The following is a 22,734-nucleotide window of genomic DNA, read 5'->3' as shown; positions in this document are numbered from 1 at the left end:
TAAGAGAACCAAGGTTGTACAGTAACCGTACGTTATCAAAGTGTGGGTAAAGAAGAGACCTTTCATGTTGTGTCTCTGAGCAGCCTTCGGTCCCACGAAGTGATATGACCACTGTTTACCCAAAATACACTTTTTAAAGGGTTCTCTACCTATATGCAGGGTCCCGCTGTTTTTTTTCTGACATTCTGTGTTGTAAACATTAAATTAGTACACTTTTGATATTTAAACTATGAGTTACCATATGATAATGATACTGAACAAAACTGAGATTTTCACTTTAGAATGCCCGTAACTCGTAAATGTCCATAGGGTGAAGGTAATAAGACAGCTATTACTGTTATTACTAACACCACAGCCTTTAGTGATTCACAATGTGCTTTAATATAAAATAATTTTCAGACCAGTTCAATTAAAATAAAGCAAAATGCTGTATGTGCAATCAATCAACATAACAGCCTCTTAAAATACTAAACTAATGCCAGGTGAGATTCATTTGAAACTAAGATCTAATGTGCAGACTGGTGAAAATGTGACAAAATAGCAATTTTATGTTGTTTTGCCTCTGATCTCTGAAAGCGAGTGTAAAAAGAGACAGGTGATCTATCCTCTAACAATAAGATAAACTGCTTGCCATAAAAACTCTGTCTATTGCAATAAAAAGAAAACTTCAAACTAAATTTGAGCTGTTAAAATCTTCACAATTAATACATTCACATACATTTTTTTAGTGTCAGCTGATATCTTATCTGATACAATTTCTTCTTGAACTCATGTATACAACAATGTTTCTAAGTTAATATTACATTAAACATTCCAACAGCACACACAAAGGAACTTCTCGGGGTATTGGTAGTTGTGTGTAAGCTAAGTGCTGGTGCTTCGTGTTTCACCGCTTGTCTTAGTAACTGCAGTTTTAGCCTTTCTCAGTGACATCATAAACCACAGGAAGATGAAGAAACCTGCATGGAACAAGCAAGAGAGAGGGAGAGAAGTAAATGTTTAGACTGTGTACAGGAGATGCAATGAGTACGCACATTTGACAATGAAAGTAGTAATTCATCTGTGTGTCAGAATCTGCAGGATGTGCAGATTGTAAGTTGTGAAGGACCAAAACGCAGACGCTTGGAGACAGATTGATTGAAACTTAAAGTAAGTCATTCATTTAGTAGAATAGTTTAATAGAATAGAATAGAATAGAATAGAATAGAATAGAATATACCTTCATTGTCATTGTACATGTACAATGCAAAAACACCACAGGCTGACTAACATGAGTACAAAGGGAAACTGAAGTCTACAGATTTAAAAACACACTAACTAGAACATAAAGCCAAGGAGAGATGCAGGAGCAAAGAAAGGAAGAACAAAAACACTGGGAAGCAAGTAACAGAAACAGGTGCTTTTTGAAAAGGATCCATGTAGACAGTGACAATATATATACTGAAGGTTGATTTGAGGAGCGAAGAGAGGTGGGGAGAACAAGACATGGCTGAACAGAATGATCAGACAACACAAGGGAAGTAAAACTCATGACAACAAACAGATATATGCTCCATATATCTGGAACAAACTCCCAGAAAGCCTCAGATCAGCTGAAACACTCCGTTTATTTAAATCCAGGTTGAAGACTCACCTATTCTCAGCTGCATTTGAATAAAGCACCAAATCCACACCGTTTTACTTTTAAGCTTAAATTTCAAAACTTACATTTTAACTACTGATTTTATCTACTGTTACTTCCTTTTTTTTATTTTAAATCATGCTTTTTATTTGTTTTTGTTTCTAATGTCTCTGTAAAGCACTTTGAATACCCTTGTTGTTGAATTGTGCTATATAAATAAACTTGCTTTAACATACAAATGGTTATACAGACCTTGCAGTGAGTTCAGGATGCAGAAGAGGTAGAGGCCAACAGTGGTCAGGTAGCCAAAAGAGAAGAAGACCAGGCCCCAGGTAATGCCGAGCAGAGTCATGACTCCCAGCAGGGTACAAATGTCTTTCTTGGCTCTATCACGGTTACTCTGCCCAAACTGATTTGCCAAATATATAGAATGACACAGGAGATTATATACAATCTCACACAGTAAGACAAATGTGTTTAAATAGTCAATACTAAAGTATGTTTTTTTTGTTTGTTTGTTTTTAAAAAAATGACTACAAAATACAATACAGTGCTGAAAAGATTTAAAGGAACACTTTAAAAACACAACAGATCTCATTGCAAAAAAATGAGATGTTGGAGGGTGTCTTTAAGGATCTCCTCACAGATCTGGACCAGTGCATCACTGAGCTTCGGGACAGTTAAGCTGTAACCTGGCACCATCGGATGGACCAAAACATAATGTCCCAGAGGTGTTCTATTGAATTTAGGTCAGATAGGTGTGGGAACAGTTAATGGTATCAGGTCTTTCTTCCTTCAGGAGCTGCCAAATGAGTCTTTGAATTGTCATGCACCAGGAGGAACCAAGAAACCACTGATCCAATTTAGGGTCTGACAATGGATCAAGGATATCCTGATATCTAATGGCATCCATAGCTCTCGCTGTTTATTTCATTAACGTCAAATCAGCTGAGGCTGATTAACACTCCCTCTGCTACTTAACTGACCAGATCAGTATCCCAGAAGTTTACTTCATCAAGTTGGCTTAATGCTACACTCTGAATAAAAAGTGTTCCTTTATTTTTTCTGAGAATTTACTTGGTCTTAAAAGCTAACAGACAACCCATCTCACAGTTCATCCTTTAAAAGGAACGACTAATGTAAAATAAAAATTAACAATAGTGATGACTAGAGTTAGCCTATATTTTTCTTGTTATATAAAACTACCAGTTGTTTATAAGACTAATTCATTAATGTTATTTTTAAGCTTTCATAGGACATGTTGACAATAGCAACATAAAACTGCACAGTACCTCTGTGCTTTTGCGTAGAGTCCAAACTCGTCTGATTGTCACTGCAAACATGATCATGTTAAAGAGGAACACCAAGATGAATGGTCCAAGTGTAGTCCCCATCTTGACGTCGTCATTGGTTATATAGCATCTAAAAGAAAGGGAGTTCAGATGACCCATGTTTCAGTTAAGAAGTACTTTCTATAATAGAAATCTTATTGCAGGCGTATTGATGCATGCCCAATCATCCAGGATGGGAAATCGCTCCAAAAGGTTGATTCTGTTCATATGGACGTGGTGTTTTCATTGCAAGAAACTTTTCGTCACTCATCCAAGTGACTTCTTCAGTCTCAGCTGACTGCAGGTTTCCCCAGCTTTTCCCGTCATTTGAATGAGTGATGAAACGTTTCTCCTACTGAAAACATTACATCCAGATGAACAGAATTAACTTTTTTGGGGGTGGGTATAGCGGATAATTTAGATGCATGTGGTGAAATATACCAGAGACTACTCCGTATAGGCAAATAAGTGTTTGGTAAAATTGAGTTTGATTCCTATCCCTTGTATGACACTTTCCCCTCTACACTCTGATGCGTACACCAACAGTTAATAAATAAATATGAATTGTTATTTTAAATTTTCTTTATTCAATTTTAGATGCTTGCAGATATTTTCCTTACATATAAGTGTTGTTGGATTTAGATGTGTCCAGAAAGACAAGACTGTAAAAGCCTCTGTCTATGATCACCACCACTGACACAATGACTGCAGGAACACCTGAAACACAAGAATAGTTATTCAGATGATGATGATGATGATAAACAGCTTCTTGCCTAAATTATTCCACTCACCCCATCCCACCACACTGAGTTTGAGCAGGTATCTCTTGATGTAGATGTTGAAGACTCTGACTAAGAGAAGGTAGAGATGGAATCCCTCCACAGCCATCCAGCTGAAAGTAGTCAGCAGGGAGTAGTGAAGGGCAAGAGCCATGTATAAACAGACCCCAGTGGAGGACACTGCTGCCACTGTGGAACTTAGCAGGAAGTGCAGGTTGAGGAGGATCAGGGCGATCACGAGGTTGATGTGGACCTTCATAGAAACATCTTCTCTGACCTTTCTGGCAAATGCAGATGTGATTCATGGTAAGTCACATCTTTTTTTGGTATTATTCTGTTTGGAATACAATTAGACCAAATCTACATGTATGGACAATAAAAATAGAAAGATGATGTGATAAGGAACAAAGATTAAAACAAAGAAAAAAGACAAAAAGGTTATTAATTGACAGTGGTGTTAAAAAGTCAGGACTGGAAGGCGATAGTACATGCTGAATAGTCAATGGGATAGGAGGAGTCTAATAAGAAAAGCAGAGACAGAAAGGATGAAGAATGTCATTAAATAAATTACCTGTTTGTGATGAAGAGCAAAACAGTGATGACCAGGGCAAAAAGAGAGAGACTGCAGCCAATCAGAGTGATGTATGTCAAAATCTCCTGGTCTTTAGGTGAGAGGGACCCAGTGCCATTTGTGTCAGAGCCAGAAACAGGCAGCTGTGCAGAAAATACACACTCACTTTTTTTTGCAGCATTTTGATTGTGAGACGTAGTCAGCGAGTAGAAATTAAACAAAAGACACGCAAACAGTGAAGCAGTAAAGTCAATAAAAAATAAGCCACAGGAATAGAGGAAGTGCATGTAACAGTACAGTTCGATACAATAAAATAAGCAGGAGACAGACACGTGATTGGGGAAATACAGTCTTGTTTGTCCAGTTTTAGTATTTCTTTTCTTCATCATTCAAGTCTTTGGCTATATCAAATCAAAATCACAACACCCTGAACATGGTTTTTATTTCAGAAAGTTTTCAGTAAATTAGGTGTTGTAAAACAAAGATGTAGATGAGGAAAAGTAAGTCACAGATAAGATAATCAATGACAAGTCAATGAGCCAATGAACTGTGCGTGAGAACAGATGACACTAACAAAAGAATGAAGATTGTAGTCATGGTGTAAAGGGAGCATTTGTAACAGAAAAAGATTACTTTTGTTCACATTGGGGCATCTAGTGATAGTATCAGGAATCACATGACGTAGGCAGGGCACACCCAGTGCAGCTACACTCTTAATAACACACTATAGTTGAGGAAACATTTTGGCAAGAGATGAGTGTTGTACGTTGTACAGTATAAATGAATCTTTTTTGTTTTAACATATATTAAACATACTGTAAAGTAAGTACTATGAAAGTCTTGAGTCACACCTCATGTCTTTATATTTAGCTTCTAATTCTTCAGAAAAGGCTGATGCACATTAAATTACATAAGAACTGTACTGAAAATCACTGGTAACATGCCTGATGGAGGAATGACATTTTTTGGTTCACATTTTTTTATATGGAGGAGGTCAGGAGAGAGGTACAACAGTGAGTGTCTGCAGCTGTCTGTAGAACACAGCGAGGGCTCTGTCATATTTACACAGTGGTGTTGACAATCTTATCAAAGTTGATGTAATTATGAACACAGTAAAGGTACTGTCAGATTTTGTTTGTCCATGCAATACTATGTGTTGACAGTTTCAGCATTAAAATGATTCAAAGATACTATTACGACAGTTAAAGAGTAGAAGAGAAGAAAAAAACCACAACATTATTGAAGCGTTATTATCCAATCATCCTGACAGAGAGTGGAGCAAGAGGCAGACAACATCCAAAAAGAGCTTTGAATGTCCTTCAAGAAGTTATTCTTCAAAAAATTGACAACTGCTTAAAGGAATTACAATAGAAAGTTTGACTATGTGAGTTAAGGCTGAAGTTGGCCATTACACACAACAACTTTTTACCAAAGCATCAGAACCAGATAGCTAAACTGTGTCCAACTCAGCATGAACTTGTTGGATTGTTAGCAACACACCTGCTAAAAGAGATTTCCCATTTTATTACTGAGGTGTTTGTCTATATTTTGTTGATCGAGTTTCCCTCAAGTCAAAAGACATGTAAGTCCTGAAATTCCACTTTTTTAGAATGAAAAATTGTCCCTCCTACCAGGAGCACAGCAAAGTATGTGAGATGGTCACAGGAACAGGTGACATTATTCTGACCACGACTCCATAGAGTAATGCATCCATCCTCACTAAAAGCTGATACATCAAAAATAGAGATCAGTGATACATAAGATGTTTTTATATCCAAGTCAGATCAGATCAGCTTTGTGATCTTAAGACAAAACACAAACAACAATGACTGAAGTTTATTTAAAAAAATATTAATGTTTTACATTATTCTTGGCAGATGTGATGCTTGGTTACTCACTGTTTGTTGAGAAGTTAATGAACTGACACGAGGGTTTTTGGGTGTCCTGTGACACAGAAATATTGCATGTTTAAATACTATATATGCCTAACTTTTTTTTATTAACTTTTGCTAAACAAAAGATAAAACATATTTAATAATATAATATTGTAAAAGGCACATCTGCAGTAAATGACAACATTAAGTACATTTATTTCCTTGGTTAGGTTTATGGTGATGTTGACACGCTGCTGTAGTCCTGATATGTTCTTGCGCTGCACACTCAGGCCAAACAGTCTTCTGTCATAAACGTCAGTCTACAATAAAACACACATTCATCAGTTTGTTTTTTGAGAAAATATTTATTTAAGATTTGTTGTCTATTATGAAATAATTTTAATGTAATTTACATTTTAATGTAATTTACATTTTATTAAAAGGTTGTAGTGATTTTTCCCTGGTGTACCAACTTTTCTACATAAAAATATACATAGAAGTGTCTTTAATATATACCACATTTATATTTTGTGCATTATTGCTAAAGACCTTCAGCACATTTGCGTTTAAATATATAACTCATCCTCTTTCTGTGTGAAAGTTGAACAAATTGATTAACTCTTACTGATTAGAGCAGTTCCCATAGCTGTCTTTTAATGTATTAAATTAAACTAATTTAATGTAAATAAATAAATGACTAACAATATTTCACTTATTGTTCCTGTGGCAAAACATTCTTTTATGTTTAAAATATGAAGACATTAAACCATAAAGAACAATGTTAAGTCTAAAACTTATTACTCCTTCATGAGACACATCCAATCCATTTATTAAATCGTGGAGGCAATAACGTACTGGACACAAAGTTATTTGTACATTGTTACGTGTGTTGGAGCTTTCATGTACTGCATATATGAATTAATATTTGTAGCTTGGGAGAAATGCTATTATATGGCATAAAGGTATTTTGAATACACAGCAGGGTAAATAATCATTGCAGTTTTAAAACTGTTTCTCCACATGAAGATATCTGTGCGAGTTAACTCAAAATAAATTGCTATATTTTTGTCACTAGTTTGATGTGCAGAGGCACGGCAGGTTCCAAATAAATCTTTATAAAATCTACACATCTGTCTTCCTGACATGAACATAAAAACAATCACTTTACTGTTCTGCCAGCAACTCTATCCGATAATTATCATATATTTCCAAATGAAGCTGAGGCTGAGGCACTTTTGGTGTATAAGCAGCTAAATTAGAACAATTGACATGTAATGTGTGTAGAATTGATTTTATTACAATGCAGTGTTTTACTACAAAAAACTATGAGACCTTGGGGCCTTTATGTGGATGTTACTTTAGCTATTCTAGTTTCCTAGAGGTCTGCACTAAGTAAAAAATCTATTATTTGTCTCCTGCTTTACTTCTGTAATGTCAAGGGTCAATTATGTATATATGCTTATATTTTGTTTGTTTGTTTGTTTTTAAATATTGTGACTTGAGCTGAATGGTGGCAGGTTTGAGTGCTCAGATGAAGGTCTGTTATCAAGATAGTGAGACAAAGGTCTCTTAATAATAAATAATGTTAAATGACTGGAAGATAAAATAAATATGGACCAAATGTTTGCTTATGTAAAAAGATTTAGTAATGTAATGTAATGTTACTTGGCTAAAACAAGCTAAATCAACAAACGATAGTAGTTTAATTTACAGTGTAAAATCTATGTCTGTATAAAATTCAAGATTTTGTATAACAGAGTTTAATTTCTGACCTGGTATGTTTCAGGCCACTTAATCATGCAGAACACAATCTTGTTGTTTGGTCCAGCTTGCAGTTCACTCGGCAGCTGAACTCTCACTCTGCTGCTGGGAGGAGACTGGCCTGGTTGTACCTGCATATGCATCAACGTGCCAAAAACAGGAAGATGATGTGAATAACAGTAACATTATTCTCAACTTAGCATATATCTAAACATGCATTATAAATTTAATGGAAATCCAAAACTGCTCTTCAGCCATTTTAGTCCAAATGATCTTAAATTGCTGGAACTTGAGGAAAGTCATTAAGGTTCACAGACTCCGAAATGCAAAGCAGCAGGAAAGTTTAATCTACAGTATAAAGAACATGTTCAGATAATTCATAGCTAAAGCAATATCAAACAAGCTGTTTTGTGGCTTAGGGAAAATAGGGACAAAAGTAACTAAAAATACATGCACATTTGGACATCAATAGGATATAAACAATCTCAACCATTCCCAGCAGTTTTCAAGACCAAAAATTTAAACAAAACAGATATTGCCAGTTTTGCTGCTAAAAAATGTGAACAGCTTAAAATATCATTGTCACATTACACTATGAAATAATTTTTTAAACACCTGATTATCGCTGGCATAAATGTCGAGGCCTCTAAAGGTACCATTGGGTTTATACTGTAGGGCAACAACAGTGTCAGAAATAATTGATGAACTGGTCCCGTTTATTTCTTCTTCCTCTAGAATCTCTTGCAGCTCCTTAATGGCACTTGTTGAAAAGGATAAGAAAAAAAATCAGAATGCCACATTCTGATTAAAAATCTTACATTAATTACACACCACAGACCAAAGGTGTCAAAGTCAAGGCCAGCAGGTCAAATCCCGGAAAATAGATTTAAAGTTTGGCAACATGGTGTATTTTACAAAGGTGCAGAAACTAAGTCAGAGAAAAGAGTTTGTGAGCAGAATGAGGAAATCTGCCAATTGCAGACTTGCATGATCACTGATGTGCTGATGCAGTGAAGGAGTTTCAAGTAAAGCTGCACTTATGAGTGCACACTGTGCTTTGGAAAGTAAACCAGAAAAAGAAAATAAATTTCAAGCTGCATCACAACCCATTTGCTGCCGACGACGGAACTGCATTTTTACAGGTTCAAATGGAGCTGATACAGTGGCAGTATAACGGGACAATAGTGACCTGTTTTTATTTTCATTTTTGGAGCACCTTCATATTTTAAATTTTTATACATTTGACAGGATGTATTTTTTTAGTTATTTCAGTCATTTTCTAAGAAAGAATATTGTATCCTGTCCTGTTTTTGTTCATATTTATGTTAGAAAAAACTTTCAGTTTTAATCTCTTCAGTAAATCCTGTTTGCCTGCGAACTAAAGTGTGCTTTGGGTTTTGGCCCCTTGTCTGATTGAGTTTGACACCCCTGCCATAAACCATCTGAAACACATTACCATCTCAACCCTTTTGATTTTGCTCCTATATACATATTTAATCTAACAGTTTTTCAAAATAGAAAACTCAAAAAAAGTTATTTAGAAGGAAAGTGTTTACTTGACAGCGTCATCACAGCTTCCGTTTTTAAAAATGTTGGCTAAAACTTCCTTACAGCATCTGCCATTCCCTGTAAAAATAAATAAATAAATAAATGAATCATATATACATTTTTACAACATTGAGTTTCACTTGAGAACTTTGGTAGCTTCTTAATTACTGTTTTATCTAATCACAAATATTTGAGTGTGTGTGTATGTGATTAAAATGCCTTACCACTTTTCCGTTCACTGCCTTCCTTATTACCGCCTCCCTGTTTACCGCCTTCCTGTTCACCGCCTTCCTGTTTATTGCCACAACTGTTATCTCCACCATGTTCTGCTACAGTACGGGGGGGGGGGGGTTACTTACTTATAACCTGAGGCATGGAAACATGAGCCTTAAATATTAATAGTAAAGCATCTTACCGTTGTACTTGTTCTTGCAGGAAAACTGACCTGATGAACCTTTCCTTTTACAGACTGGTGGTGAACTACGACATGCAGAAGGTTGGTGTGACAGGAAAAACACCAGCCAAAAGAGAAGCCACCACTTCATGCTGCGAAGTGCAGAGAATTAATTTAAAACAGTATCTGTGCTTTACAAACAATAATAGGCTTAGGTTATGGAAGAAGTTCACCCTCCGTCAAAGCAAATACTGCCTGATGAGCTGAAGGTGTTATTAAGAAGCACTAAAACATAATACTTTTGAATTTAAGAGACACATTTTTGTGAAATCTGTGGGTTCTAACAACTGTCTAAAGTCTACGAGGACACAGATAATTTTCTTCTGAAATGGAGAAACATCACCAACAATTATTATTATTATTATTATTATTATTATTTGACTGCTTGCTTTAGGGTTTGGCACACTGGATCATCTTCCTCCATCTCACCCAAACCATAGCATTCTCCTTTCTCACACCAACCCTCTGCATGTCCTCCTGTACTACATAGTTGTCCTCTGAGGTCTTCCTCTTTAACTTGCAGAGGTGGGACCAAGTCATTGTTTTGCAAGTCTCAAGTAAGTCTCAAGTCTTTATCCTCAAGTCTCAAGTCAAGTCTCAAGTAATGTCAGGCAAGTCCGAGTCGAGTCTCAAGTCACTGGTGTAAAAGTCCGAGTCAAGTCACAAGTCTGAAACTTTGAATTTCAAGTCCTTTCGAGTCTTTAAAAAAAAACAAACAAAAAAATAATGTTGCAGTTATGCTAAATGTAAATATTAGACCATGTAATTTTAAAATCTGTGTTTTTCTCAACACATGACAAAATAGTGAACTTAGAAAATATACACAAATTGTGAAATTGCACCTCTTTAAAATGCAGCTCAATTAAACCTAGCTCCTAGAATAATTTTCACCGACAGTTCTGAGATAAGCTGCATGTTATTCTTGGATGCGGTTGTAGGACCAGCTTTAAAATCGCATGACAAAAATATCATACACATTAAAAAAAACTGTATCACCAACGTAGCCTGGACAACATTTGCTAGTTAGATGAAGTCAGCTATCTCATCGTAGCATATTTATATGCATATTTATAATCATACGGTTCTTGGAGTGAGTGCATACACTCATGAAGTTTAGTAACTTCAGGTCACTGCAACAAGCCCAGGTACAGTTTACCGACGGATGGGTACAGGACCTTGAAATGCACCGTGTAGAACGAAAGACCATCGTACGTATCATAAGTTTACCAGTCTCACAAATTGTCGTTATAAATACACATTCCTTAACCGTTTATTAATAGGACCTTTGAGCTCAACGGTAATTAATTAGTAGTGGAAATAATTTCTGGTAGCATCACAGAAATGTAGCAGTGACAATAATACTGTATGCTGTAATCGTACTGGGCAATTAGTGATACAAAAAACCTGTTTTATCCTGTGAATAAAAGTATATGTTTTTGTCAATGTACCATAATAACAGAGGCGAAACGCAATATTGTGTCAGGACAATTCACTATTTATGCACAATAAACAAAGGAGCATAGCGCGACAATTTCTGTTCAGCGCCAGACTTGCTTGTAACCTATATCACCAATTATGTTAAGAAAAATGACGTATTAACTACTAAAAAACACTGACCTTCGTGTAAATGCTTGGAGCAGACTAACCTGTGAGCTGGAGTGTTCTGGGACGTTATATTTTATCTTTGAATGGCTGCAATCCAGGCCATCCGTCGCGTCTTTGTTACTTCGGAAACATGGTTTGAACAATTTCTCTTCAACGACGTAATCCGATAACAACCGATCTCTTTACCCGTCGGCTTCCCGTGGCTGTCATGCGACCGGCTATTGCAGTTAATAATACAACAGCTTCTTGACATTTTTGTGTTTCTTTTTATCGCTGTGTGACTGATTTTAATTGAAAGCCTGCGTGCGCTAGTACCGCTTGCCACGAGTTCCCAGAATCCTTTGCGGTTCTACCCGTGAATGACGTCACATTTTCAATCTCTATATAATATGCATGTTAAATTTTATATTTGGGGTAAAATATCAAGTCTTTTCAAGTAAACCGGTTCAAGTCCAATTCAAGTCCCAAGTCATTGGTGTAAAAGTCCAAGTCAAGTCACAAGTCTTAGAACATTTTTTCAAGTCAAGTCTAAAGTCATAAAATTAATGACTCGAGTCTGACTCGAGTCCAAGTCATGTGACTCGAGTCCACACCTCTGTTAACTTGTCCCTAGTTCTCACAATAATTAATAACTTCAGCAGCTTTTCTTTGTGCAGGATGTCAGCAGTTTCACAAGCTATCATGGTTGATGTCCATCTCCTATACACTGACACTATACTGTTTATACTGTTTTTACAATTGACAGCAACCTGCAGTTTATCAAGCGTCACTGAGCAGTGCTTATCTTTAAATCTGATCTGTCTTCTCCCTCTCCTGTCCTGTCTGTCTTTCTACAACTTTCTGGATCTCTGAATGAATTAAACTCGCACTCTTTTCTCTCTCCATGAAGTACAGCAGCTTTACCTTTAGCTAGCAACACACTGTGTAACAGAATCTTCTTCTGTATCTCCAGCTAGATTCTTAAGTACCACAACCAAATCTTGCGGACACCTGAACTCCTTCCAGCCCACTTTAACTCCCGAGTATAAACGCTAGAGAGCAGTGGTGTCAAACTCGTTTTACATTGATCTTAAGTGTGTGGGCAGGACCAGTGAAAGGTGGAGTTGCAACTAACCAAATACCCTTTAAACATCATTTCAAGAGATTAAGAACAGTTTTCTCTTGTTCCTCTTCTTTTTAGTGAAGGCCTCAGTTGTAATTTCTGTCTTGTAATTGTTATCTGTTGTTGCATTAAGATTGTTTAGAGTTAACTCAAAACGTGTGTGTTATCATCACATGCACTCATACTTGACTACTGAACCTAGAGTGAGGTGTACTTACTCAAGAGCGGGTTACATTTCGCCTGTCCATGATAATTCAAATAAAAAATTATTACCAAAATATACACTAGTCAAATCAAAATATGGGTAAAGTAGTAGAAAATTGACAAACTAACCTTTGTTAGATTAACCCTTGATAAAGTTTGAAAACTGAAGGCTCAACAGGAAGGAACAACAAGTAGGCCTGCAGTGTGAGAGCGAAGTGCTCTAATAGGGTGATATGGTACTACAAGGTCATTAAGATGGGGCCTGATTATTTAAGACCTTGTATGTGAGGAGCAGGATTTTGAATTCAATTCTGGATTTAACAGGAAGCCAATGAAGGGAAGCGAATACAGGAGAAATATGCTCTCTCTTTCTAGTCCCCGTCAGGACTCTTGCTGCAGCATTTTGGATTAACTGAAGGCTTTTCAGTGAGTTTTTTGGACATCCTGATAATAATGAAAAACAGTAGTCCAGCCTGGAAGTAAAAAATGCGTGAACTAGTTTGGACTGGTTCTTGTATAGCGCTTTTTTACTCTCCCGGAGTACTCAAAGCGCTCTATACAACACGCCACATTCACCCCATACACACCCATTCACACAAGCACTGTTTTATGGTGAGTGCTTTCTAACTATCATTCATCCGCATTCATACTCCAATGGATGCATCGGAGAGCAAGTTGGGCAAGTATCTTGCCCAAGGATATTTGGCATGCAAACATGGGGCCAGGGATAGAACCACCAACCAACCAGCAGCTGACCTGCTCTACCTCCTGAGCTACAGCCACCCCAAAGATGTTTCCTGCCACTTTTTATTACAATGATTTGGATTTAAGAAGTCTCCTTCTTTATAATTTTGATTTGAATATCAAAGGTGAAATATTATGCTGGATAACCTGTTAGTTTATACAGCTTTGTCTTTTTATATTGCATGTCAGGCACCAGCAGAACTGTTGACTGAAAAAATGTAAAAGCAGAACTTCAGAACCTGTAGCACCGGTCAGGAGGGGAAGGATTGGATTTTATTTCAGCTTTGAGAATTAAATGCATTTCTTCCTTTACACAAGCTGACCCCAGAATATGACCTCAGCACCACCCAGTGACAACAGACAAATAATCGTATATACCCACTCTTCATGCTGAATAAACTTTTATTTTAATATTGTAGCGTAAACGCGTTGCTGATTTTGGCATAATAACTAGTTACCGTGCTCGTTACCACAATAATAATGTAGTTACTGTAACGCGTTCCTTAATAACGCGTTAGTCCCTACACTGCCTACAGCGTAGGAAGGAGTGCTACCGCAGGTCATTCTTACCAGCAGCTGTTGCTGGCATGAATGGTTGTTTATGTATATAGGACCACTTTGTGTCTTCCTTCTATATTTCATAGTCCTCTTGCTATAAGAGCTGTGTAACACCCATATTTCTCATTAGTAGGATAATAAAGGTTTTCTATGCTATTCTATTCTATTGTAACTGAATCTCTCAGGCCTGAATGTGAAAAAAAGGAAGAAAACAACAACAAAAAAACTGGACAGTCTGGGCAATGAGCTGCGAGAGCTTTGTCTGGTAGAGTCATGCTGACAGATTTCAAATTATTAAGTATGTAACTTCCTTACACTGACAGAAAAGGGAGTGTTACTGGTCTGACCCATCAAATGAGTTTGACGCCACTGATCTATACTTCCCGTTTCCACAAAAAGCGAGGAAATGGGTCACATTCAAAGGTGTGAGATGTGTTATAATATTTACATATTAAATTGTATTTATATTTGTATTTATATTTACATTATTTGCTGCTTTATATACATATTGCTATATGACCATGTTTAACAGCAGACACGAGTTATCAAAGTTACTGTTATTAATTGGTAATCAAAAACAAATTTCTATATTGTAACAGAGTTCAAATTAATTTTATTGGAAACACACGAGGCCATATTAGCTTCAAAGATTAGAAAAGGCGGGGTGTCCAAGACTGAACCCATCTAGGGCAAAGGGCGTTGGGCCAATTATATTAATACTAATTCTACACCTTATACTACAACTGCTACACCACTAATAATGATAATATTAGCAATGGGATGCCTGATGTGAAGTAACACTTAAATAAAACCACTTAAAAAAAACTATCAAATCCACTTTTTATTAAATGTAATATTCTTAAATTTAAGAATTTGGCTAAACTCAGAACTGCACAATCAATGTACAAAGCAGAAAAAAAATCTTTGCCTCACAATATTCAGAACTTGTTCCAAATAAGGCCAAATACTAATAACCCAAGAGGAATCTTTATGTTCAGCAAGCCAGTGGTAAGGACAAATGTAAAATATCACAGACTTAGTGTGTGGAACACCTGTACAGATGAAGTTAATGATCATCAATACAAAAATTTGCACGAATATTTAAAAACAATAAATTGCAAGAATATAAGAAATTTTCCTCTCAGGGATTGAGCTGTCTCATTGTATTCTATTGAAGACTTGTCCTCATTTTGATGTATCGACTATATTATGTCAAATTCTGAATACTGACTTGTAAATAATGGAATTTGAAATAAGGGGGCAGGAACAGAAAAAGTGTATACTTCATCCTACTCTTTTTTGAGGATAAACATTTCGTAGACAGTTTTCTCTTCTTATTTGAGTTATATTTACATGTTCAAAATATATTATTCTAATTATCTTACAGCAATATATGTGTAATAAAATAAATAACACAACATTTACACACAAGGAACAGTTTGTTTAAAAAAGTACACATGGCTTAAACCCCTCCAAAAACCACAGAGATAGGCATTCACAAAATTTAAATCTTTACACATTAGAATAATAATTTTTTATTCAGAGTTTCAAAAATCTACAATATTATAGCTGTAATATTAGCATTTATTCAGAGAGACGAAGTAAATCTCTAACATAAATACAGCCAAACAGCCTACCTTTGCATGTTGCTCAGTCCCTGTTAAAATGATTTTATGCGAAATGAGAATTCGGAGCCCACCTGATGTGACAAAAAGGCAAATGAGTAACCCTGAAGAGGTTTATAGGAAGTTGTTGACATGTAAATTATTTTTTGAATAAAAAAGAGGAAGCATAAGCTGACATAAACCTAAAAATACATATATATCTTCTTCCACTGGGTGTACAGCAAATACAGGCTAACATTAAACTACTGAAAAATATTACACTGAGTTCTAGACACTGTTCTGTTCACACATTAAGCACTAAGTTATCCTTTTATAAACTAGTTTATCCTGAATTTTAAAGAAATTTGTCATTAGAGGCTAAATTGTGGTATGTCACTGCTATGACCAACAGATAGAAGGGGCTTGAGCACTTTTCTCTGGGATGCGCCAAGTGCCCTTTTCTTGAGGCATTTTTTTTATGTGTGTTTTTTTAAGGAGTCCTGCCTGTGCCTGCCTATCTCATTTAACTATTAATCACAATGTTTTGGTTCTGTGTCATTTTTCCATCATTATTTAATTTTGGATTAGGTGTAAGAGTTGTTAAGTGTGGATAATTAAATAATAGATTGACGCAATAGCAAATTGTGCCTTGTTCTTAGATGGATAGCAAGTGGAGAATGATAGATAGAAGGAGAAAGAGATGCAAAGAGTGAGTCACAGGTAGAGCCTAGTTTATGTCTCACAGTTTTTTTAATCTGTTGCCTAATCTGTTTCCAAGTGCTGACATCAATCTTTGCATTTTATTGTTATCTCATAACACTTTAACCCTTTAAGACCTACTATAGAACCAAGGCCGCCAGAGCTTACTTTATATCTTTACATGCTGTAGTGCCATTTTTGGGAGCATTTCAAGTTGCTACACAGCAATACAACATATTTTAATAATATGTATGCATTAAGTCCATAGTAACGACATAAATTTCAAAAAATTGCAATAAACTACAAAAGAATTGAAAATCGTTTTTGTTTGATGCATGATGCAAATTTGCAAAGAAAACAGCATGTGCATGAAAATAAACTATTTTAAGCAGTGCAATTTGAGTTCTAAGCATCCCAGCAACTATTCAGAAAAGCATAAAGTCAAACATCACTTATAAAAACACCAGTATGGACTTTTAAGGCCTACAAGTAAAAAACTACATTTCTGCGAAAATGACGTCACTTCCGGTTTCGGGCAGGTAATGGTGGACATGCGATCGTTGGCGCTGATGTGTTTCAATGTGGGAAGTGTTACGAACAGCTGATCGGATCAGCAAAGCGTGTTTCTTGAATATTATGTTTTTGTTGCTGCAAGCGCTTTTTATGCAATATTCGCAAAGCTATATGTGGAAGGAAACCGTGACCTAGGACAAGCTGATGGCATAAGATGTAAGTACAACTCCTCCGGTTTCATATGCAAAAAAAATATTGTGCTAGCTTACGTGGTTCCGGTTCTAGAGGGATTTAAAAATAGTTACGCAAAACGGAGCATGCCCGCTCCGACCGGCTTTAAGGGGTTAATAAGCTGCCATCTCTTCCATGGACTTTTCAATGTCCACAGTTTCAGATCAACACAGCCCTGCACTCCAGCACTATCAGCAGCAGGAGCAGCAACAGTGTACCCTATCAGTAGTGCATGGTACAGAAATATTCATTCATTCATAAATATTAGAATAAATAGTTAAATATAGAGATATACTGTAGTTATAAATATACATATAAATGTAAAAGAACAAATATGTTTCCAAATATATGTCATGGTGTAAAAAAGTGACAGGGTGCGTAAAGATGTGATCATGATGTTCATGAAGTGGTTCGAACTTTGCCGCGAGATATGACAGCGATATAAACCCCTCAGACTTCATTCAAAATGTGGGTTTTTGATGGAGAGTTGCGGTTAGTGAGAGTTTGGAGGTTTATGAGAGTGAGGAGAGAAAGTCAGGAGAGAATGGAGCCAGCTAAGAAGAGGAGGATGTCCTCCCCTGTGTGGGAACATTTTGATCTTATATCTCCCAAAAAGGTATGTAAATTTCTACAGAAGATGTATTTTCATAATACTGATGGTGCAATACAATTCATGTTAAGCTGTCTTTACTTTTGTACAAGGTGAAGTGTTTGCTATGTGCCAGGGAGCTGGGATATAACAACAACACCTCATCCATGCTTAGGCACTACAGAGCTTTGCATGAGAATAAGGGGAACACCGATTGTTGAGCAAGACCAGGTGAGCCATCAAATGCCATGATAATATAGCATTCAGTAATGTTACTAAATGATATAACAATATTATACAACTGTAATAAGTTACGTGTATGACATTTATATTTGTGCTTTGTCTTTATTGTCTTTCCTCAGGAGAACAATCTCAAATAGATGAAGACCTGGTCAGCATGGTGATTGAGGACTCCCAGCCATTTAGCATTGTGGAGGACAAAGGATTTAAAAGATTTGTTAAATCATTAAATCCTAGCTATGTTCTCCCCACTAAAAAGGCCATAAAAGCAGTGAAAATTTAGTTTTTACAGAATAAAATGCGAACAGGCAGTGTGTAGCTGTCCATACCTCAACGTTACAAAAGCACAACCACTGTCCACACCCCAACCACACCTCACCTCACAGTAAATGATCATTTCCATTTTAAGCATTTCCAAATAATCATTTTCCATACTGCCAGTATAAATATACAAAGTAGACTGCCATCGCTACAATATACATGTTTTACACACTCCTTTTGTTGTTGACATTTACAGGCTGTGTGCAAAAGGTCACACTTCAAATTCTTGCCAACTAATATTTTTACATCCAGTAGGTGTCCTGCTAGAGCAAATGAAGCTTCAAGAAGCTTGGCGCTGGGGTGAACCAATTGGATGAAAAGCTTCAGTGCTTCATGAAGCTTCATCTGCCCATCACTACGTAACACTACCTACTAATTGGAAGGTTGGTGGTTCGATCCCTGGCTCCTCCAGTCTGCATGCCAAGTATCCTTGGGCAAGATATTAACCCCAAGTTGCTCTCCAATGCATCCATCAGAGTATGAATGTGTGTATCAATGTGGTCTCTATGTTTAGAGAAAGTGCTTTTGAGAATGGGTGTGACTGGGTGAATTTGGCAAGTTGTATAGAGGAATTTGAGTACTCTGGGAGAGTAGGAAAGCACTATATCAGAATCAATCAGTCCTCACATAAAAGCAGTAAAACCAGCCTGCCTGACAACACACCTGAACAAGATTCAAATCAATTAACAAAAAGTGGAGGCAGAGGTGCACTGTAAAAAAACAAACTGTAGATTTTACGGTAAAACGCTGGCAGCTGTGGTTGCCAGAAATCTACCGTAAAATTACGGGTGGAACATTTTCTTCTTTAACGGTAAGAAGGTATTGTTATTGTTTATTTTACGGTTAAAAATAGTGCTAGGGTCAATATTTTACCGTAGAAGAAAATGTTTTAACTTGAAGAACAAATGTTTTTCCCTAGAATTAACATGAAAATAACATATAAAATAAAGTTTGTGCCAGAAAACACAACATTCTTTCCCTGTAAAATTAACTATCTAAATATAGAAAAACTACAATTTTATTCTGTAACCGTTTTTAGACTAGAGTGCTTTTAAGTCTTCTACTCTTTAAGTTTAATACACAAACCATGATTTTATTCAAATTACTAAATGTAACACAAAAATGTCCACCTTAAATTTCCAAAAAAGTATTTTATTTAACATCTTTGATGCTTTGAACATCAAACATTTATATTTTTACTCAACAAATCACAAATAGTTACTGGTTATCTCCATGACAGTAACAGTGAGGAATCACAGAATTCTTACAAGTTCTGTTCAAACTGTGCAAAACCAGTGCTGTAAGTTGAGCACACATTATACTTCACATTACCTTTTGCAGACAATTCAGACGCCATTAAGTGTGTTGGTGCTGTTCTCACTACATAAATGTCAGTACACGTAAAATCTTGACTTTTCAAATTATCCAAATACAAATATAGAGAATTAAAAAAATTTTCTATAATTGAAAGAAAGTCTGAATTGAAGAAATTACAGGAACAAGTTTACACCCACATATTTTGCACACAGAACTGAGTAGTAAAGCTGAAAATGTACATCTTAAAACTGCATCAGGTAACAAACGAAAACTTTACACTTGTTTTGAGAACGTCAACTGCAAATTTTTGGATAACTACAAAATGCCAGCAATGTACATGCAGCATACTTTTACACTATTGTAATACAAATATCTTTAAAACTGGGGAAATTAAAATCCAAGAAACAAAATCGCGGGTTTACCACATTTTCACCAGATACATTTTTCAGATATAAAACAGTGAATCAAAAGTAGAACATGTACTTTTACAAATTGTGTCTAGTAAAACTTCACATTGTTAAAAACTTCCCACTCACAATCAGAAATGTAACAATCGTTTCAAAAACATAACATCTGTAGAGTATGTAACATGGTATACCTTTATCACTTCGTCTCAAACAAGAGGGGTAGGACTAGATCCACTCATGGTCAGCAATGTCTGAGATGAGAGTGAGGACTCTGGGATTGACTGAGAACACTTTTTTCTTCTTGGATTCAACCTTGGTGCCTCTCTCAGGATTTATGGAAAAGAAACACCTTCATGAAAAAAGGGCAAGAGAGATTGAGGAAATTAACAACCTGAGGTGGGATATCAAATGGCCAAGTTTGATAAGCACAAAAATAAATCCATAATAAAAGAAATTTTACCGTTGAAGGAACTCCAGTGTTGATCGTAGTTCCACAGGGTAGTGTATGTTAAAGCAGTAGTAACTGCCAAACATTAGGCAGATAGCAGAGGTGAAGGTTGTGATGCGGTCGTTGACAATCTTCTTGTCAATGCTCAACATGAATGTCTCAGCAGCGAAGCAGGAGGAACCTGAGAATTAAAACAACAACAACAAATCAAAAACTTAAATAACAAGAGCTTTAATGTCAGTCATATATACAAATACAGAGATACTTGTTACATGGATCATAGGATGAGTTATGTTACTAGTTGAACTTACAGTATATGGTTGTGTTATCCAGTGTATTAGTGTGGAAGCAACAGAACATGAAACTAAACAAGTCAAGACTACAAGAACGTGGCAGTTACAACAGAAAAAAAAAGTTGAATTTTGCACTTTCGGCTTACCGCAAACAATGATGACGGGTGTTGGTGGCACTTTCTCCATCTGAACATCTTCTGCAAGGCTTGTCATCTCAACGCAGTGAAACAGAAGCGCTCCCTTCTCGTCAAAATGAGCCAGTAAAAGAAGCATCATCTCAATGACTTCTTGCAAGCAACCACTGGACTGCCCTCTTTCAGTCTGAAGTTTGAGAACAGCATTCAGGACTTGCTTGTGCTTTTGTGCATCAACATATTTGAGGAACTTTAACAGACGTGCACCCTTTTTGTCTACATTGGCAAGGAAGGTCTCCATCAGATTCACACCAGTCAGTTCTTGGAAATGTGCGGTCATACCAACTTCATTGAAGAGAAAGGGCCATTCCTGGCATAGTTTCTGGATGCTTGCCCCTTTGTTGATGTCTTTACGCTGCGTGTAATAGGTGCACTTGACTAGTTCTTTCACAACATCTGTACTGTAGTTATTCTTTTTAAACAGCTTCTTCATTTCTTCTTTTTTTTCAAGCTGACTCCACAGTCTCAGAGAGTGGCAAATGCTTTGGCTCCCAGCTAATACAGCCATATGTGTCTTGAACCCTTGCTTTTTGTTCAGCTGGTATTTCATCTGTGTCGTTGTCGTCATCTGATATTGCTTTGCGTTTTTTTACCTTTGGTGTGTCAGGTCGCTTGACATTTTCAACTCTTGCCTGAAGTTGCTGCAGTGACCTGCCCGTGAGCTCCGCCGGCAGCCAGCTGTGCCTGAGTGACCGAGCCCCAGGCCGAGAGGCCGGGGGCACCCCACCTCCGAAATGGCCCGAGCGTGCCCCAATAAGCGGCCGCCAAGGAGTGAGCCGGTGTGTACCCGGACGCCCACCCCCAGACACAAAGAACCACCAACGCACCGACACCTTAGGGAGTCCGCCACCGGCAGGGGAAGTGGTGGTGGGTGGAGATAGGCCCTCCAAGGTTTGGAGGCCTGAGATGTCCCCAGAGAGGTGGCGTCTGATACCCAACCTGACATATAGACACAGACATACAGGTACACACAGACACAAACATCCATTCCCACCCTCATGCTCTCATATGCACTTACACCACACTCAACCGACGTGGAGACAGACATAAAGAGACGCTGTATACACGATCACACTCCCCACGCGTACTCTACCAACCGGGTCTAGGTACCCTTGCCCCTGGAGGGGGGAACTGCACCCGGACCCAGGTGGTGTTACACTTTTCCCTGCAGTGGGGAGAGGCAGACCGCCCCGACTCCGCAGCAGCAGGGAGGCCCCACACCCCAGACCGCAGTCGGACGGCCAACTCCTCCTAGCCCCCCCGCTCCAGCAGGCCGCAGAGAACGGGGGTGAGAGAAGACTCCAAACCTCCCTCCACCCGCTCATTGTAGTGTTGATGCATGTGTGTTCTAAGGTGCAATTAAAACCCAGAAGGGCATGGAGCTACCTGCCAGAGAGCAGCAGGTAAGCGCATAGTCCCTCCTGCTAGCCCTCAATGTCTACGTAAAGAATTAAATACAGACCTGAACTTTATCCCCTGAACTTCTGACACGTCTTCTCTTTCCAGTTGTTCAGTGGCAGATCTATACGTTTCTGGGGTCCGCTGAGGTCCACACACTGCTGGATCAGCACCCTGAAATTCAGTTCGAGTTAACAGACAATATCTGCATAAGTACACTGATGAACTGAAATTTTCTGTAAAACCCCCAATACAATGAGAGCCCAGATTGTCTCCAGCAATGCAGTAGAGCGCTCCTTTCACAACAGTTTTGTCTGCCATTGTTATC

At 37.4% G+C, this 22,734-nt stretch overlaps 2 protein-coding genes across 3 annotated transcripts; both read right to left on the bottom strand.

The window, feature by feature from the left end:
- Positions 1 to 404: 404 nt before the first annotated feature.
- On the bottom strand, positions 405 to 15,857 carry LOC146582776 (adhesion G protein-coupled receptor G2-like). Of its 2 annotated transcripts, XM_085280118.1 has the most exons (15): positions 15,790 to 15,857; positions 9,901 to 10,031; positions 9,710 to 9,814; positions 9,494 to 9,563; positions 8,553 to 8,697; positions 7,949 to 8,068; positions 6,389 to 6,496; positions 6,201 to 6,246; positions 5,934 to 6,028; positions 4,303 to 4,445; positions 3,744 to 4,012; positions 3,573 to 3,669; positions 2,914 to 3,043; positions 1,874 to 2,030; positions 405 to 959 (listed from the first exon to the last, which is right to left on the bottom strand). In XM_085280118.1, exons 1-15 carry the CDS (start codon positions 15,795 to 15,797, stop codon positions 865 to 867), a joined length of 1,719 nt encoding a protein of 572 aa, XP_085136244.1. In that variant the 5' UTR covers positions 15,798 to 15,857; the 3' UTR covers positions 405 to 864. The 2 variants fall into 2 exon arrangements, with proteins under 2 accessions (XP_085136244.1, XP_085136253.1); XM_085280127.1 differs by lacking the exons at positions 8,553 to 8,697; positions 9,494 to 9,563; positions 9,710 to 9,814; positions 9,901 to 10,031; positions 15,790 to 15,857 and having other exon boundaries at positions 7,949 to 8,080.
- Positions 15,858 to 20,245: 4,388 nt separating this feature from the next.
- Positions 20,246 to 21,591, bottom strand: LOC146582775 (uncharacterized). Its single transcript, XM_085289181.1, has 3 exons — positions 20,961 to 21,591; positions 20,534 to 20,702; positions 20,246 to 20,422 (listed from the first exon to the last, which is right to left on the bottom strand). The coding sequence occupies exons 1-3, from the start codon at positions 21,574 to 21,576 to the stop codon at positions 20,299 to 20,301; spliced, it is 909 nt and encodes a 302-aa protein (XP_085145307.1). The 5' UTR covers positions 21,577 to 21,591; the 3' UTR covers positions 20,246 to 20,298.
- Positions 21,592 to 22,734: the final 1,143 nt, after the last annotated feature.

The sequence above is a fragment of the Mchenga conophoros genome, linkage group LG1 (assembly GCF_057382185.1).
Source record: "Mchenga conophoros isolate Kocher_MC1m ecotype Shallow Benthic linkage group LG1, M_conophoros_male_GT1.1, whole genome shotgun sequence".
Classification (NCBI taxonomy): Eukaryota; Metazoa; Chordata; class Actinopteri; order Cichliformes; family Cichlidae; genus Mchenga; species Mchenga conophoros.
This window is presented reverse-complemented; position numbering and strand designations above follow the sequence as displayed.